This window comes from Rattus rattus, chromosome 1 (assembly GCF_011064425.1).
Source record: "Rattus rattus isolate New Zealand chromosome 1, Rrattus_CSIRO_v1, whole genome shotgun sequence".
Taxonomy (NCBI): Eukaryota; Metazoa; Chordata; class Mammalia; order Rodentia; family Muridae; genus Rattus; species Rattus rattus.
In genome coordinates, this window is record NC_046154.1 from 49,395,974 (window position 1) to 49,413,799 (window position 17,826).

At 47.5% G+C, this 17,826-nt stretch overlaps 1 protein-coding gene across 1 annotated transcript in view; it reads right to left on the reverse strand.

The window, feature by feature from the left end:
- The window catches only part of Plpp3 (phospholipid phosphatase 3), a 75,134-nt gene that overhangs the window by 15,234 nt on the left and 42,074 nt on the right, over positions 1-17,826 (reverse strand). Inside the window, exons 3-4 of the mRNA XM_032901190.1 lie at positions 9,356-9,636; positions 8,900-8,957 (exon numbers count right to left, since the gene is read on the reverse strand). Coding sequence (XP_032757081.1) covers positions 8,900-8,957; positions 9,356-9,636 — 339 coding nt within the window. The remainder of the gene's footprint in view (positions 1-8,899; positions 8,958-9,355; positions 9,637-17,826) is intronic.

Genomic DNA, 17,826 nt, shown 5'->3' on the forward strand with positions numbered 1-17,826 from the left:
TGCGGGAACTACGTCTAGGATAGAACCCTCAGCTACATGGAAAATACAGAGCCACCCACAGAAAACAGCAGGTGACTCTACCATTATTTCAACCCAATGAGAGTAACAGAAAATCTAGAAGTGCTGGAAGAAAAACTAGTAAGAGGATACACTGTTGATGGCTGCTAATTCTTTTCTTTTTTTTAAATCAATCGCTTTCTCACCTATCAGCCATAGATAACCAGTTAAAAATCTAAAACTAAAAACCAAACCACAAAACCCCCACACACCACCATCCCAAAGGCGAAGACAATTAATACCAATGAATGTACCCAAAACTTCCTCCTGAAACAAGGGGGCATGAAGGGTCCGTTGAATAGAGCTAGAATCTTCATTTATAAGAATAGTGAGTGTGTAAATTCGATTAGAATTTGATGCACATCCTGGAATACTTGGAGAATAAAACTAGAAATTTCATTCTCAAGATAAAAAAAAAAATCCCAAAGAACAGATCTGTGGACTGGCAGATGTGACAGCAGGTGCTAATGACAAAGAAATGGGAAGTCGTCACCACTCCGGATACAGTCAGTCATGGGAGCAGTAACTGTATTGGTTTGTTGAATAGACACCATTAAAGGAAGAAGTTGGAGGGTGGCTAGGGTCATTGCCACAGGCAAAGGATGCTGGACTTGAACCATCCAGATAGAAGACGTTTTAATGGATGTTAAGGGAGACTGGTGAGGGCCGTGGCTACATGAGGTATAAGGAGAAATATGGCCGCAGAGGGTCTTGGGGGTCAAGCCAGGGCACCTGCCTTTTGTTAGGCAGACCACTTTCTCTTGAGCTGTATTCCATGCAATACGAAAGGTCTGACAAGATTGGAGGATGCACTTATACCAGTCCTTAATATAAAATCATCGAAGGCTTTGAGTCCTGCAGGGGAAAAGACCCATTTAGCCGGAAACTACTTATTTTAGAGAATATATCTACCTGTTTGAAGGAAAACAAAAACATTGGGAATTATGAAAATTGGTTTTAAATAAAGCGCTCAGTTTGATGAAAAAAAAAATGTAGATGCTTTGTAAGGAGTGTAGGCGGTGTAAATGTCACAGTGACTCTAAAGCCTTTGGCCATGGGCTACTCCCTGTTTATGCTGCAATACGTTGATATGATGAACCAATAGATCCTACCCTTAGTCCAGCATAGTATCTATAATCTAAGCCCACAGCCCAGGTAGGTAGATTGTGAGTTTGAGACCTGCCTGGACTACAGTGTCTCTTTCACCATGGGCACGGGAATGGTCTCTCAGCAACCGAGAACAAGGTCAAGGAAGAATGGGCATTCCGTGTGCCCACACCAGTTTGCCTTCTTCAGCTACTGTTGGTGATGGGCAGGACAGGGGTGGATAACAACAGAAAGAGTGCAGGTTTTAATCAGTAAGCCCTCGGGAGCCTCCGTTTCCTCTCAGGTGAAGGAGAGTGGTAACCATTGTCTGAGAGGCTGCAGTATGGTTGGTGGGCTACACAGAGGGCATAGCACAACGAACAACTCAGTAAGTACAAGCTTTTATGCTTATAAATAAAATGATTAAAAAGGAATATTTAGAATGCAAAAAAAAGATTTTATTCTTTAACCAGTTTTCTTTAAGGGGCTCTAAGATTTTTCAGTTTCCTTCACTGAAAATAATCTACAGACCTTGGAAGGCACTTGTGCAGGGTCCCACCCTTCCCTTGCTTGCTGCCTGCCCACTTAGGTCACAGGCCTTGGAAGCCAGGGCGGGGCAGAGGAAGGGTGGGCTTCCCAACCGGACAAGGCTACATCTCCCCTGCCACTGACTCAGAGGCTTCAGGCTGGGGCTCCAGAAAAGAAAAATCTCATACAGGAGCGGAACTCAGGGAGGAGACAGGCATCAGAATAGCTCCAGGAAGAGAGGAGGGAGTGCTTATGAATGAGACCGGAGTAGTGGCCATGGGAAAAGAATTCCTCACAGGGACTGGGAATGACAGCCAGCAGCCAGCACTGCTTCTGTATCCATCAGGAATCGGAACACTGTGGAGCAATGGGCTCGTGGTCAGGAATGACCCTGATGTCCACGATGGAGACATCCTTTGCCTTGACATATGGGTTATTCAGTGACTGTGGCAATCTTTCCAAAACCAATAAATTATTAAAGAAAGACCTTGTGCAGTGACCTTCCACCCAGTGGCTGCTTTTGATCTGAAGTTAGTTAGGCAATGCCAGTGGGCAGTAGGCTTCGTGGCACACCTACCGGCTCTACCACTAACTGGATGGCATCTTCCTGGAGCCTAGCCCAGTTCACAAGAGCCAACCCAAGACTGCGGTTCTAGCCTTGAGAGGTTCTCTATCCTGGAGCTGAGGAGCTGTAAGCAATTCTGGAGGCCCCACTCATTCCCAGTTCATGGTACAGGTCCAGGCTACGCAAGAAGAGGACAGTAAAGTTGTTGGCATATCACTGCTAAGCATGATCCTGAACCAAAAGATTTTCCCAGTATCAGGGAGACCCTGAAGGAGCTCAGCAAGGACCTCAGCACTCCAAAACAACCACCACCACCACCACCACCACACCACCACCACCACCACCACACCACCACCACCACCACACCACCACCACACCACCACCACACCACCACCACACTACCACCACCACCACCACCACAACAAATGTTGCTTAGGAAAAGAATGAGGAAAGCTAGACAAAAACAGGTAGTTACCCAGACCACATCCAACCTGCCCCTGACATCTGGTGCCTGTGTTTGTTTCTCCATGTGAAGGATTCTGAACTAAAGAATTTGGTGCTCAGAACCCACAGGCTAAGCATTACTGGGACACTGTGATGAACAGTGTGATGAGTGCCTTGCAAGAGCACAGCTCTGCTGTGAGAATGAGATTCCACACGTGAGCCCGGCTGAGTCATTCTGCTTTTCTGAAGTCCCATGTCTTGTGTATAGCCTGAGAGGGGCTCATTAAAAAAAAAATGCTACAGGTGTGCATCGTGTTTAAAATTGGAAAGACACATTATTAATGAAATTAATTAAAAGTAACAGAAATAACAATATCCCTGTGTCCCAACAATTTTTCTTGCTGGTGCTAAGACTGCTTCTGGTTGCTAAATCAGAACTGCTGGCTGGGGGTGTGAGGAAGATAAGAATAAAAGGTGTGTGTCTGCCTCCCTCCCCAGGGGAATGCATAGGGAACCCATAAATGGAGCGCTCTCCCCAGTCCTAGCTAGGGTCCTCCAGAGTTGGAATTCCCACAGGACCTCCTTATACTGAATTCCAGCCAGTTGCTGTCTACCTGGGTGCGAGCCTCCAGGGTGTGAGTCTCTAATTCTTGCTAAGTCATTTGTGTTTCACTCCGTGATTTGCATACTGGTGAAACAGGTCCGCACAGTTCTCTCCCTTCCTTTCCATTGCTCTCGGGACAGGTGACTTAAGAGAGAAAAGGCAGTTTGTCCTCCTCAGGTCCCTTACCATGCTCTGGGAGGCAGGATAGGTCAGCCACACCCAGAGTGAGAAACTTTCTTGCTCTTCAGTCTCCTCCTTGGCTAACCCCTGGCCCTGGCTCCTGTGCTTGGCAGAAGGCCGCATGATGTAAACCAGAGTTTCCCTCTGTAGAGTTATTATTTAACTGCTTGGGAGACAAAAGAATTTTTTTTTTTTTTTACCTGACACTTTCTTCCTTTCCAGAAAATCAAACCTCATTTTCCATCACTATCAAGGGGAGGAAAGGAAGTGACCGTTCTGCCAAGTACTGAGTTAGACAGTGAGCTCGATGCTTAATTACCTGCAACCCACAATCATCATGGCAGGTGGATACCAGGTGAAGAAAGACACTGAGGCAGAAGAGTCCACATCGCTCAAGGCAACAGGGAGGGAGCTCTGAATTAAACAGAACCTCCCCCCACCCCTACACACACAAAGCGCCTTTCTGAATCTGCGATCAGAAACCCAATGGCCTCTGGTCTTTGTGGGAAATTGCTGCTTTACACCAAGTCTTGCTCTCTTCAGTCTTCGGAGAGGAAAAAAAAATCCCAAGGAGTGATACAGTTGTCACTCAGGACCAGTTCCAGGAGCTCCGGGTTCCTCTACTGTACCTGTCTCACATGCTTATAAAGGCTCACGTCTCAAAGGCAGACACACTGTATGTATATGTGAGTGGAAGGCACAGGCTTGGGAGTCTCTGAGCTCACTTAATCAGCAGAGCTAATGGCCCTTTCCTCTGTGCTCCATCCACTCTCAGCCTGAATCAGGGAGCTTCGCCGATTCTGTCACAGCTATATGGTTTTATGGTTTTCCTCCACAAAATTACGAGCATTTTTGGTGTTTCCAGGTACTCGCAGAGGTCCTGGCTCACAACAAGTGCTCACAAATGTGTGGATGAATAGACAGATGGAATGAAGTAGAAAGGAAAAACATCTGGTACAGTGGTTTATGTCCCCCTCCCCCCTCAAAACAGCAATCATGTTCCAATGAGAGGTTGGAACATGTTCTCCCAGGATCTGTGGGAATGCCTCATGGGCACCCTAGACCCTATGTTCTGGGATTCCAAACGCTGAACAAAACCTCAATGACTAACGGCCACAGCCTGGAGAATGTGGCCATCAGAGGTCAGCCACTTCCCTGTTTCCTTGGTACCCAACAGATCCTATGACATATAAACATTTCTCACGGGGCAGTACAGAGAAAGCCAATGGGTAAAGGGTTCAGCAAAGTGGTTGAAGCCTTGCCCGTCGGCCACGTGGGCTCTCGATAATCCCTAAGTGGGATGCATTGAATAGAAGAGGGTATAGAACTGTGACGTCAAATGACCTGAGGGTCATCTAAGGCTCGTTCATTCATCGCCCATTCACTGAATTCTTGTTAAGCATGTGAACGGGCACAGCAACGGCTAGGAATGGTGGTGAGGCTATCTATTTTCAACAGGGTAGTAGTCAGGGAAGGCTTCTCTGAGAAGGAGACCTGACCAAGGCGAAGGGCAAGGGGCTGCCTCGCAGGGAGGAGCTTGCAGGGTAGAAACCTGCTGCAGCCTACAGGCACTGCAGAAGGGCGAGACGGGGCTCGTGATCCCAGAGGTTAGTGATCAGTTACCACATGTGCTCTCTAGTCCCTGCCGCAGTACTGTACTGGACACCTGACACTCTAGAGGCAGGAGGCGTGGTATGTGTGTGTGTGTGTGTGTGTTTGTGTGTGTGTGCTTCTGTGTACTGTGGGTTCCTCAGGTTCCTCCGGGCTTCACAGGATCAACCCCATCACGATTCCAAACAGCCATAATAAAACCTCTCATCTCCCCAGCCCTGGTGCCCAAGGGCCCATGCTATTATCTGTCTGTCTTCCTGGCCCTCTGTCTGAACCATGTGACCAGGCCTCACATAGTTCCGTCTTCCTACTCCTATCGGGGCACTTGGTGCAGAACAGGCACTCACTAAATATCTGACAAATGCTGAAGGGGCGAGGCTCAGGTCTGATGCACCTCAGGAGCCCTAGTGGGCATCAAAGAACCTGGTACCACAGTGGAGATAACAGGTGAACTACAAAAACTGGTGTGTGCCTTGGTGGTGCGGTTTTATCCAGATAACCATACTGTCCTCATACCTGGAAGATGGAGGCAAAGGGCCAATCTAGATGTGGTCCCTTGGGACCTAGTGGCCCAGAGGTAGGAAGCAGACTGTGCGCTCCTACATGCTGTTGTTTTGTTTGTTTTATTAGCGTCTGCATCAATCTCTAGCGGTCCTTAACCTCATCCTTAAGCTTCCATGCTCAGAGATAATTTGGGGTTTGGGCCATGGTTTATTCTAAGCCATCCATTTTGCAAATCCAAACCCAATTTGGAGGGCCCTTCAAAGCTGTGGAAGCTGCTGTGGATAGCTGAAGCTGACAGGCCCACAGTGGGGATGATGCCTGGTGTTTCCAGTCAGTCCCTGTGTTTGAACACCATGGCTACACGGGCAGAGGTTTGGCCCCCAGGGCTTCCCTTCCTCTTTTTCAGAACATAGAGGACTTTACAATTCTTTAAAATAGAAACACGCAGACTGAGTGGTAAACAGAACTGGTTCCTACTCTTTTTTGTTTGTTTGTTTTCGTTTGCCAGACGGAGAAAGGAGGACCCGATCAGAATGGCGGCAACCGGTCTATAAGATACACACGACAGTCTCCATTTTACAGATGGAAACACTGAGGCAAGTATCTCACTCATAGTTCACAACCAGTGATGGGCAGAGTCGGAGCAGAGTCCACGTCTGTCTTATTCTAGGGGCAAAAGCAGTCAGCACTGAGCTCGGCTAGTTTACAAATGACTCTCCCTGATGCTTTAACAAAGCCGTGGATCCCAGGCTGTTAGAAAAGTTCAGGGTTTTGGGGGTAGGCCAGGATCCATGGCTAACTCTGGCACTTCCTGAAGTCCACCATAAAAGCAGTGGAGGAGGGCTGAAGGGCTTGTATGGCTGATCACAGGATTTCCATCCTCCCTCAGGGTATCACACTTCAAACTTCCTTGAGAAAGTTTTGCACATGAGACATTAGAAAGACTGGGATTTCTGTGAAATACCACACAAAACCTAGTTCAGGAGATGAACACAGCTCTCTTTTTCAGCCTTTTGCTTCTGAGGTTGCTTTAAGGCAGATAACTTTGTGTGTGGGGGTGTATATATCTATGTTCATGTGTGTGCTTCTGCATGTATGGTGTTTTCAAGGAATGAACATTGAATGTGTGCATTCTTACACACGTTCCTAAGATCCTGTGCTGTGTATGTAATCAGATGGGGTTTGTGCATGTGTCCCTGTATGTGTGTGTGTGCATGTGTGCGGGTGTGTGTGTGTATGTGTGTGTGCATATGTGAAAATATACCAGGAAACATGGGCTTAACATCAATTTATCTGTCCATCTGTCCATCCATCCATCCCTCACTCTCCTTTCTGTCTCCCTTTCTCTACCCCCTCCCTCACAGAGATACAAATAGATCTTCAATGACAACGAATTCCTCCCTCAGTCATCCTCTGTACAGACTCCCCTCTGTGACCATAGCTAGAGCGGAGACAGGAGGGCTGGTGTCTTTCCCTTCGCGCGGGACTGAAATTAGGTCTAATGCTCACATGCCTTATGCTACTTTCCCAAAAGGTTTGTTTCCATCTTTTTGTAGCTAACACAACGAGAAGAAGAGGCCACAGAACCCACTGGGGATGGCCACCCTTCAAGTCCCTTTTCTGTGTTTTTCCTGACTGCACAATGTCCTTATTAACGTCTCAGATTCGAGCCTGTTTCACAAACAAGAAAATCAAAGCCAAGCCTCTAAGCTACAAAGAGAAGCAAGCGGGTTGTTGTGGGCTATACACACAGTGCCTGGCACATAGCAGGCCCCTCAGACCTGCATCCCAAACACAGCACACACCTTCCGGGTCACTGCAAAGGACACCCTACCCAGTGCTGGCTTCAAAAGAACTCGGTATTTTTCTCTTGGAATAAAATGAAGGGACATCAAGGGGCAAATGAACACACACAATTCTCCTAGGCACTTCCACGAAATACTGAAATTACATTTGTGAAATTGCTTCCAGCCCTGGTAAAATACACACATGGAACAGAAACCCTAAATATCTGCTAAATTATCCTTTCTAAGAGCAAAACAAAAACAAGCAAAGGAAAAGAAGAGGGGGAGCGCTGTGCAAGAATAAGTGAGAGCCAGGTCAGATGATTTTATAGGTTGGGGCCCACCCTCTAGCACTGCATCCTGGGTAATGGGAAGCCAGAGGCCTCTGAACTTGGAAGAGAGAAGAGGAAAAGCAAAATAAAAACAAACTCAGTTGTTTTTTTTCCAACTCCTAATTATGTTTCTTAAGTAAGTTGAAATCAAAATGTTCTTTTTTTCCAAACAGCTAACACTCTCTGGGGCTACGTCTGAACTCTGTGCACCTTCTCCATCTGAACTCCACCGAGCAGCTGAATGCAGGAAGTGCTTTTGCTCCAGATCTCACTCATAAAGTGAGGAACAGCAGGGAAGGCCACGTTTAACTGACAAAGGGAAGTGAGCAGCCTGTTGTCCACCAGGCAACTGGAGCGGTGGAGGCCGCCCACCTGCACCATGCGCATGTCCAAGGAAGCCGGCTGCCGGACAAGACCATCGTGTGAACCCAAATCACATCTCTGCCCCCAAGGCAAGTGAACTCAGACACACTTCTTACTGTCTCCGGATCCAGGAAACAGGAATATGCATTTTGCACTTCACACACATCCTCCTGGGCACGGAAGTTATTTTGTAAAAAGCCAAATCGCTCTCAGCAAGGGAGATGAGGAAGGCCAGAGAGATGGGTCAGAGGGTAAAGGCACTCGCTACTTGGCAACAGAAGCAATCCTGGTGACCTCAGTTCAGTCCCTGAAACCTGGGAAAGGGTGGAAGAGATCTGATTCTGACCCCCGTAGGCTTGCCCCATACAGTATCCATACAGTTATGGACACAAACCCATGCGGTGACCAATGCCGGGGATCACTGGGATTGGAACCCTTGAATCTGAACAGCACTGCTGGTGCTACTGTAAACTTGACATTCGCCCGGATTCTCTTCTCCCACTATAGTGTGCTATCTGTAACAAAGGTGTCCTCGGCCTTCCAGAAAGTAGTGCTTGCACCATAAACACTCAAGTACCTTCTAGTGAGTGCTCTATAGATTCAAAGTGAACCCACAGTCTCTACCTCACAGCAGGGTGAACGGTATTTTTAATCTGAAAATTAGAAAAAGCTGAGAAAGGAATGGGTCTTCTGTTGAGGCAGTATTGAGCTCTGATGAAACTTAATGTTCCCGGCTCATCTTTTGTTTTCCCCAAGGATTTCCCATGAACTATGTCCTCAGAGACGGCTAAGGGGATAAACTAGGATTGAGCTCTGCTCCCGTCAGAGGATAGAAACTTACCACCAGATACAGCATCGTGAACATGGAGAAGGAGGCGTGGCCCGAGAAGAAGGATTTCCTGCAAAAACAAGAGAAAGCACATGAAAGGACGATATTCACAGGGGTTCACACCCCCAGTATTCACTTGTCTGTCTCCCATTCTAGACTCTGACCTTGACAGCAGGCATGGAATCTCATTAATTTTCGCACCCTCGGTAGTGCTTTGGTACATGCCTGGAACGTAGCAGGCACACATAAATAGACAAGAGAATGAATGAATGGGTTTACCACTGCTGTGCCATGATTTATTTACACATCTGTCTCAGTCATTTGGCTGTGAGCTCTTCAAGAGTAGGTACGATGCCTTCTCTCTCATCTACACCGGAGCCCAGAACCTAGGGTGTTCAGTAGGCGCTCTCCAAACTGCACTGTGTCAAGATGGATATCTGCTGTGTCTGTGTGGGGGCAGTGCCCTACCTGGCCTCCTGTACTTTGCTGTCTTCTCCTCGGCACTTGTAGTTCTGAATGTAGCCCTCGGAGCAATTGATCTGACTGAAATCAGGATCACAGACGCTGAGGAAGTGAGGCCTCAGGCGCCCGATGGACACTTTGGCAATGTCTGTGAAGGACTGGCTGATGGCACAGCCGAAAAGGAAGCATCCCACTTGCTTATAGAGAGCGGCCACATATGGGTTCTGAATGGTGGATCGGGACTTCTCCTTGAGGTAATAGATCCGGTAGAATTCCCCCGTGATGATCTGAAAGGAAACCAATGAAGGAGTTAGGGAGGACTGAGGCATCCTTAAAGACCACACTTGGTGACACAGGAGAATAGATTCAGTATTTAACGACAAGGTAACAATCTACAGAATCCTAATTCCCCACTTAAGTATTCATAGTCACATAAACGTGAGGGGAACATTCAAAACGTGAACATCGCTGCCATTCCCTTCTTTAAAAAGACCCTTACATCACTTGACCGCTTAAGAGTGGTCACATGTCAAGGGACCCACGTAGGCAAATCTTAGGGGTCTGGGATGTGGTGAAGGAATGTTAGTACCACTGACTCTGGAGAAGGTCCCACTTCAGTGCTAGGGTTGATGGGCCCTTCCACAGTCCACAGTGAATACCTCAGCCAGGTCCGAGGGAATCCAGCCTCTGCCACCTACTGCACACACTTGGGCTCTAAACCTCTCAGGCTTCTCATGCTTCAACCTCCTTCCCCCTAAAAGGAGGCCGCTCGCCTTTGCACAGTCACTGGTTTATGCAAGAGGATACTAGTGGAAATGTGCTGAGTCATGGAAAGAGAGGCTTTTTATTTCTTATTTCTATTATTTGACATTTCACCATACCTAGTATGATGACAAAAACAAAACACTGGTCTAACCTGGGCACAGTGGCACACACCTACAATCCCAGCACTGGAAGGCATAGGCCGGAAGATCAAGGATTCAAGGCCAGACAGGGCTCCACGGTGAGACTCTGTCTCAAAAACTAAGAGAAACACCTAAATAAAAGCCAAAAAACATTCAACATTGTTCCTTTAGGAGTCTGAATTCCTTGATCAGGCCAGGTTTCTCCTTAGGTTTGAGAGCCAAAGAAGGAGGCTATTTTGCACGCTCTTCCAACAATGTACTGTCTTCCTGCTGCTCAAACTGCCTGGCTTTCCAGTAAGCATGGGCCAGCTGCCGCTCTGTAAGGGGTGACTGTGGACAGCATCTTTTTGTCATTAGACCAAATTGCCCTTGGTGATGCACATGTGGGTAGCGTCTGTCACTGGACCAAATTGCTTGGGCGATGCACAACCGTGCAGTGCCCCCTCCCCCTTTCTTAACTCCTCAGCACAGCTGTGGCCACTTCCTGGTTGCAACCCCAGGCCAGGGGCAGTGATGGTCAGCTCATCACTCACCACAAAAGTCCCTTTCACACTTCCTCCCATGAAGGATTATGGACCACACTTGCCCTCTCAGTGAGCAGATACGTTCACATCCACAAGGGAAGCGATAGATGGGCACACCCAGGGCACTCCTTTGCAGAGGTTCCTTTATTATTCCTTTACAGTGGGGCAAGGCATCAAGGCATGAGGCTAATCTGGATCCTCAAAGGCCCCCAAGTGTGGGAAGGATAGTGTGTAGGATAAACATAGCAGCTGGGCCCAGGGACAACGCTCGCTGACACGAGAGCCCCGGTTGACAAATGGGCTGTGTTTTTCCAGATGACATTGAGGATTCTACAGGGACCGGGACGGTCAAAGGCTGGTCCAGTCAGCGTACTTGCCTAGCTATTCCCTGAGAAAGCAGAATGTTTAATTCTTCATAGGTGCTCAGAAATGCTCACTGAAGGGACAGACAAATGTCAGGGAGCAGGAGAGGAATCAGTCCTTGGTGACGCAGGACTTGGAAATGTCCCCTATTCCTTGCTAAGGTCCGTCCCTCTGATAACTCCAAACAGATGAAATCCGAGTGTCTTGGCAGGTCAGAAATAAAGGCAACCATTCCGTGCTAAAGAGACTGGGGCCCAAATTAACTTGTGTCCAAAGATTAGACCCAGGAACATTCATTCTCGACCCAACGTTCTTCCCCCAATCCTTGATCTACTTCCCACTTCCAACCTGTTTACACTTTTACCCTATGGCATCTTACGGGCTAACACGTTCCAGATGTCCATTGCCACAGTCTCGCCTGCTGACTCCTTCTGATTATTTATAAATCACACTCAGGTGTGTTTACGTGCAGGGGTGGGGGTGGCCACTGAATGAGTATCAAGTAACCATGGTGGGAGTCCTCACACACCGGGGGAATTTGGAGCAGGGTCAGCCTCTCTATCTGCAGAATCTTGACTTGGTATTCAGTAAGAGCAATGTCATTAACTCTCCAGTTTGAGCTAGCTTCCTAACCAAGCAGAGGCAACAGGTAATGGACAAAAGTAGAGGGCGGTTCCTTGTAAAAATCCACCTATAATAAGCCAGGAGCAGAACCAAGGACCTAGACTGGATGCCTGCCCTTGGATTGCTCCTGAGTTTCCAGAGCCAGGCCACTGACTTAAACAAAGAAATCCTGGCTCAAGCATCATGCTGTGCGATTTTTCTGTTCCTGGTGAGAAAGAACACGTGGGTTTCTACAGCAAATTAGCAAATTTTGCATGGAATTACTGGTTAGTTTTAGGCAAGAGCCACTGCTGTGTAGGACACTTTAGGGAGAAGAGGTTTGATGACAAATTGAGGACTTTCTTCCACCCTGACCTCCCAACATTCTGAAACTCCTATGGTATGGCCTTCTCAGAGCACTGTGAGTGCTGATCCTGGGAGTGAGGAAAGACCAAGTGAGAAGAGAGAGCATGCTCCCTCAGACTCTTGACAATGTCAGTCCCCACAGCCATTTCTCACAGCTCTTTTCAACTGTAGTTGCATTTGGACCGCAGCTCTCTGTCCACAAGGCAAGCCCATTGTACAGATGGGGATTCTGGGGCTCTCTGAAGGATGGGGTCTGGGAGATGACAGAGTACTGTTTCTCAGTTCCAAGGCAGGGGCAGGCTACCCGGGGTTCAGCTTGTGAGCTCTATTGTTATATCGAAACCATTTTCTATGGTGGAGGAGCAGTTGTCTCTCCAGAACAGCCCGGCTGAAGCCATTTAGCAGACGCAAGGTTCCGGGACCACATGGCTTCTGGAGCTGCCCTGACAGATTGCACAGCTAATGAGCAGCAAATTATGTATTTTCTCCATCCCCTGTACAGAAGGGTCGCGGAGTCGACAACACAGCCATAAATCATCGTTATGAACCAGGGGACTCGGCTTCTTGTAATCCTAACCCTTAAAGGCTATTTAATGAAACTTGGGCCGCACCTCTGCAGGAGAGGCGAGGGCTTAAACCGCTCCCTGACATGTTACTCGCCTTCTCTGGAGTCTCAGATTTACTACTTTCGGACTTTATTCATTATTCACAATGTTTTCATTCCTGGGTCATAAAATGAGCACCACCACCCCCTCCTCCAAAGGCTTGGTCCCCACCCCTGGGGCCCTCATTCCTGCCTCAGTCAGCAAAGTTCTGATAAGTTTCACTTAGGAAAAAGAAAATGCCTTCTATGTTGATTTCTCTCTGAAGCAGCTAGCAGCAGATCTAGGGGTGATGGCTGGCTGCCAGGCCGGCAGAGAACTCTCCCCTACCTGCCTTTTAAGGAGTTTGGCCCAGAGTCTGGAAACTCATACAGAGGAAGGCACGGCAATTAAGCTACAAGGGGACAGCAAGGGACAGGTCTTGGCTGGCAAGCCAGTGGTTGGGAAGCTGTCTCCAGCTGTAAGAGAGAGCCTCTTTCTGTCTTCTGTGGTGAAAGAGAGCCCAGCTATCCACATCTTTATGGCTGTTAACTGTTCTGGAGGGGAAATGGGGAGGAAAGGGCAAGTGTGGAGAAAGAGGTACCAACCTGGGAGCCAGTCAGTCTCAGTCTGATCCATCTAATACTTTGCAGTCACATGACTTCACCTGTCTGGGCTTAGGTGTCCCCTTATAGAAAACAGCATTAATAATATCCACCTGGCGAGGCTGGCAAGGAGTTCAATGGGTGATATGTCAAATGCCTGGCACTTCCCAAGACCCATTTTGGTTTTGGATGTTTTTCTTCTTCTTGCGTGATTAGAAGGGGTTGGGGGGAAAAAACCAACCTAAAAGTACTATTTATTCCCAAGAATTCTTTGGAAAAGAAAAATCCAAACTGGATGTGGGAAGTAGGCCCTGCCAGGGCAGAAGCAGAAAATACGTGTGTGGTGATTTTGATCTTTCCAGGAAACAAGATAGAAGAGAAGCAGCCCATTGCAGAAGGACCCCCACCGCTGCCACCACCACCACCACTCAGTGGCTGTGCTATTTTTAAACATTTTGCTCTATTTTATAAATCACCCCAAGAAAAGTCATAGTTTTACACAGTATGTCCTAATAATTCCTCTTCTAGAAACTGAGAAGTCTTCCCCAGTTGACTGAAGGGCTAATGTTCTTATACGCGGTTCTGCTTTAATAATATTTACATAGCACTTTGCAGCTTACAAAGCGCTTCTCTGCCGAGCTGTCTGTTTCTCACAGCGCCCTGTGGGTCACTGTGATTACAGATGCTTTCTAAGTGAGAGTGGTGAAGGCCAGAGAGGCCAGTGAGTCATTTCTGAATTAAAGGGGGAGGTGGGCAGGACAGTCTGGCAGCCCCATCGCTAACAGTTCCCTTCTCCCTCACTCTTGGGTTCCTCCTAATGGTACCGAGATAGCTGTTTCCTTGAAGTCCCTGAAGATAGCTGGTCATCATATCCCGAAGACAAAGACACACAGGTAAGGTCTTTTGTAGTGAGCCAGTATTTAGCATTTAAATACAGGCAGCACTAGACCAAACCCCTACAGGTCTAGTCTCATCATAGTTTGTTTGTATATTTACTTCCTTGACAGCTCTACCCTAACCCCCATACCTCATGCATGTGTATGTGACTTAACAAAGTTCTTTGCACCAGGAGAGATTCATTCAACAAACATTTGATGATGGAGAATCATTTTTTCTCAGTCTTGAGGCTAAGGGAAAATGTAATACACTTGGGTTCTGCCTTTCAAGATGGAATCGGGAACGGAGCTGGATTTTCTCAGAAGCCAAATGTTCCATCTGCTAGAAGGAAACTGCCAGATCTTTACTTAAGTAGAAGTGAGTGATTGGAAAATTCCCACTCCACTGACTCCGGCATTTGGGCACTTTAGTGGCATGCTGCCTGGGAAAGACTGTAATGTCACAGACATTTCTAAGGCTACAGTGGCAATTCTGGGCTTCATGGGTGTGACAACTCTGACCTCTAACACACGGATGACAAAGAGGCCAGAGAAACCGCAGAAGCCCATTATGGCTGCAACCGTCAGTGGCTGCCCTGGGCCCACAGGTCTCCTGAAGAACATGGTTTTCAATTATTTTCCCAAATGGCAAGCTCTCCCAGTCAAAGGCCTCCTTGAAGAGATACTTTGCCAGTCCGTGCCAGTCTCCTGGCAGCTCTATCCGGAGTGTCGCACACGGCCAACTTTACAGTCCTCTTTGGTGTTGAATTTCAGGTTTCCTTTACATTGTACCACTGCATTTCTTCTTATTTCCAAGCTATGTTCTCCATTTCCAATGTCTCCGCACCGGCTTCTCCTTGGTAAATATGTCTTCCGTAGAGTGTATCCCCGGCTCTCTGCTGTGACTTTCTGCTTCAATAGCTCTGTGAAGATGACCTACTAAGGGCGAATGGGCCCCCTCCCATCAGTCCTGTTCCCGGTTTCTGATAATTCATCCAAATGGACACAAAACCGATGCCAGTAGATCAAGCCAGCAAAGTTTAAGATTAAACCCAGCCCCACCCTCCTCTGCCAAACTACTTCCACCATCCCTGTGTTCCCATTCCATGTGTCCCTAGACCTAACGACAAAAACCCAGACCCTTGAGACCTCTCCCTTTCCCTATCCCACAACCACCGTTTCTATTCACTAGTCCCTTGTGTCATTTTTTCCCCCTTTGGTTCCTCTTGTATTACCACCACCAGGGTTCAGGCTTCATTCTTACCTTGGTTAAAAGTCCGACCTCGCTAACTTAGAACAATATTCTTGTTGCTCTCTAGCAATTAACTGGAGTGAAAATTCCTCACCGCCAGAGACCTTGACAGTCTTGCCCCTGTCTCCTTTGTCTATCTGAACTTCGTCCGCGCCCTTTACCCTGTTTCTCTAGCCAAACAGGTCTGCTTTGCCATTCCTGCAAGTGCCCTAGAGTTGCAAAATCTCCCCTATTGTTACAGAAATCCCCTCTCCCGCAGGTCAGGATCTCTGATGAAAATACCATCCTTTCCCTTCAAGGAGTTCCAGTGCCAGCTGGTTTTGGCACCAAATTCAGGCATTTTCACCTCTGACCTGGAGTAACAGGCAAGCTACACCTGGCTCCTTCTCCCCAGACAGCAGGGTGGTGCTAGTATCTGCAGCCGTGAGAACCGTCTAATAATTAGATACTTGTGCCTTAAAAACCGATGATCAAGTCTTTGTGTGAAATTTCCCGAAGACCTTTTTCTCTGAGATCCCAGGGACTGCACACCTCACAGCCTCTAAACTTGGTGACTGAGAGGCAGGAGGGGAGAATAGTAGATTTCTCAGTTTATTTCTTAGTCCCAAGTAGGAGAGTCTGACATGCATTTTAAGGTGCCCTCATCCTGAGAGCCTCTCGTTTAGTTCTTCTCTGGTTCTTCTTTCTCCGGAGGCTTTAACAGCACAGCTGGTGTCTTACTCTTGCCTCTCCTTTAGACCACACGCTTCCAGGGCAAAATCGCATCCTATACCTCAGCTTATGGACCCCGGAGTCTACCACAATGACTGTGTGCTATGAACCCACTAAGCATCTTCCTACACACAGTAGGTGGTGGGGCTCCTCCTCCTGCTCCTCCTCCTCTTTTTCTCCTATGCCGGTGGCTGAGTCTAGGGCCTTGCACTTAGCTTGTCTCCTCTGTGTATGTTATCTCACAAGAACCCCTGCTACATGCACCAGTGGTCACCTGCCTATTGGCCTGGGTGTTTGGTCTTCATACGTGTAACTTTCTAATACTAAGAACTATGTTTTTTATAGCTGACTAAAGAAAAAGAACACTCTACATAGCTCCAAATACACAGAAGATTTTAAAAAATCTTTTTTTTTTTTCATTAGAGTACCTGGGCTTTTAAGCAGGTCAGACCCAGGTTTTAATTCCTACGTTCACTTTTATTCAGCACAGTAACCTTGGACTAAATCACTTTCCTAGTAGGAAATGTCTTTGCTTACTCATGAAATGGGGAAAATGACGTCTATTTCATATAGCTGCTGAAGAGCACTTAAGATAAGGCAAACTGGTTTCTAGTCCCTCAGCTAGCTCACAAAAGGATCTGACACTATCCCCGCCCGCTACACTCTGACTCACACAGAATCTACCCCACTGACTCCTACGATCTGTTATTTAAAACAGAGACTTGTCAGTTCATCCTAGAGACCCATTTCACATAGTCATGAACCCCAAGGTCTGTGCGTAGCTAGAAGGGAACTGCTGCCAGCCTCGTCTCTTTCCAGGCAGTTGGAGTGACACGGGTGGTGGTGAGGGAACAAACGGAACCCTAGACAGAGGCCGTCAATGCCTGTTTGTTAAGTCACAAATAGATGCCCCCTCCCACAAGCCCCCAGGGATAAGAGGGTCTCCGAAGAACTCTGCAGCCATCTGATCAGGGGACAGCATAACTGATTAATGTGGCCTCTCTCTGTTGATGGTCTTGGTAATTGCACAGATGGAGAGGATTGTAAACTGGGGGACTGGGTCTCCCACTAACTCACTGCTGGGCCAGCACAGCTTCACCTTTCCTTTCTTTTTTCTTTTTTTCAGTTGAAAACTCAACTAACCTTTAATGAGGAGCAATGTTGGGGAACCTTGTTTTCTTGGCAGAACTCTTACAGATAAAGGGAGGTTGGGGTGGGGTGGGGGACCTAATGAAATCCAGATGTGGGCCAACTGAAGCCTGATCCTGAATAAACAAGTCCTGGAGGTATTGAGCTCTTCTTCTTGTCTCTTCAGTAAGAAATTTGCATGTGGCACAGCGCACGCTCCCCTGTTCCACACGGAGCATATTTGAGGCTTTTGGGAAACAAGCAGGATCCTCGGGCATCTCAGGACCAATGCTTTTGATTTTCTGTCCATGATTGAAAGCATACTCGGTCATTTTTTTTTTACACTTATACAAAGTACCATAGTCTGCGTCTTGTACTAACAATATTAGATCATATTGGATCAATCCCCACCCCTTGAAGCTAACAGAACCCGGACTTGTCAATAAGAGAAACCAGCACACTACATACAGGACCAGAGGTCAGCAGGCTCAGGGTTCTCGGGGAGTTTTGGGAGGTGGGGGAGGAGGTAGTCAAAAGGATGATTCCTGGTGATACCCGCTTGAA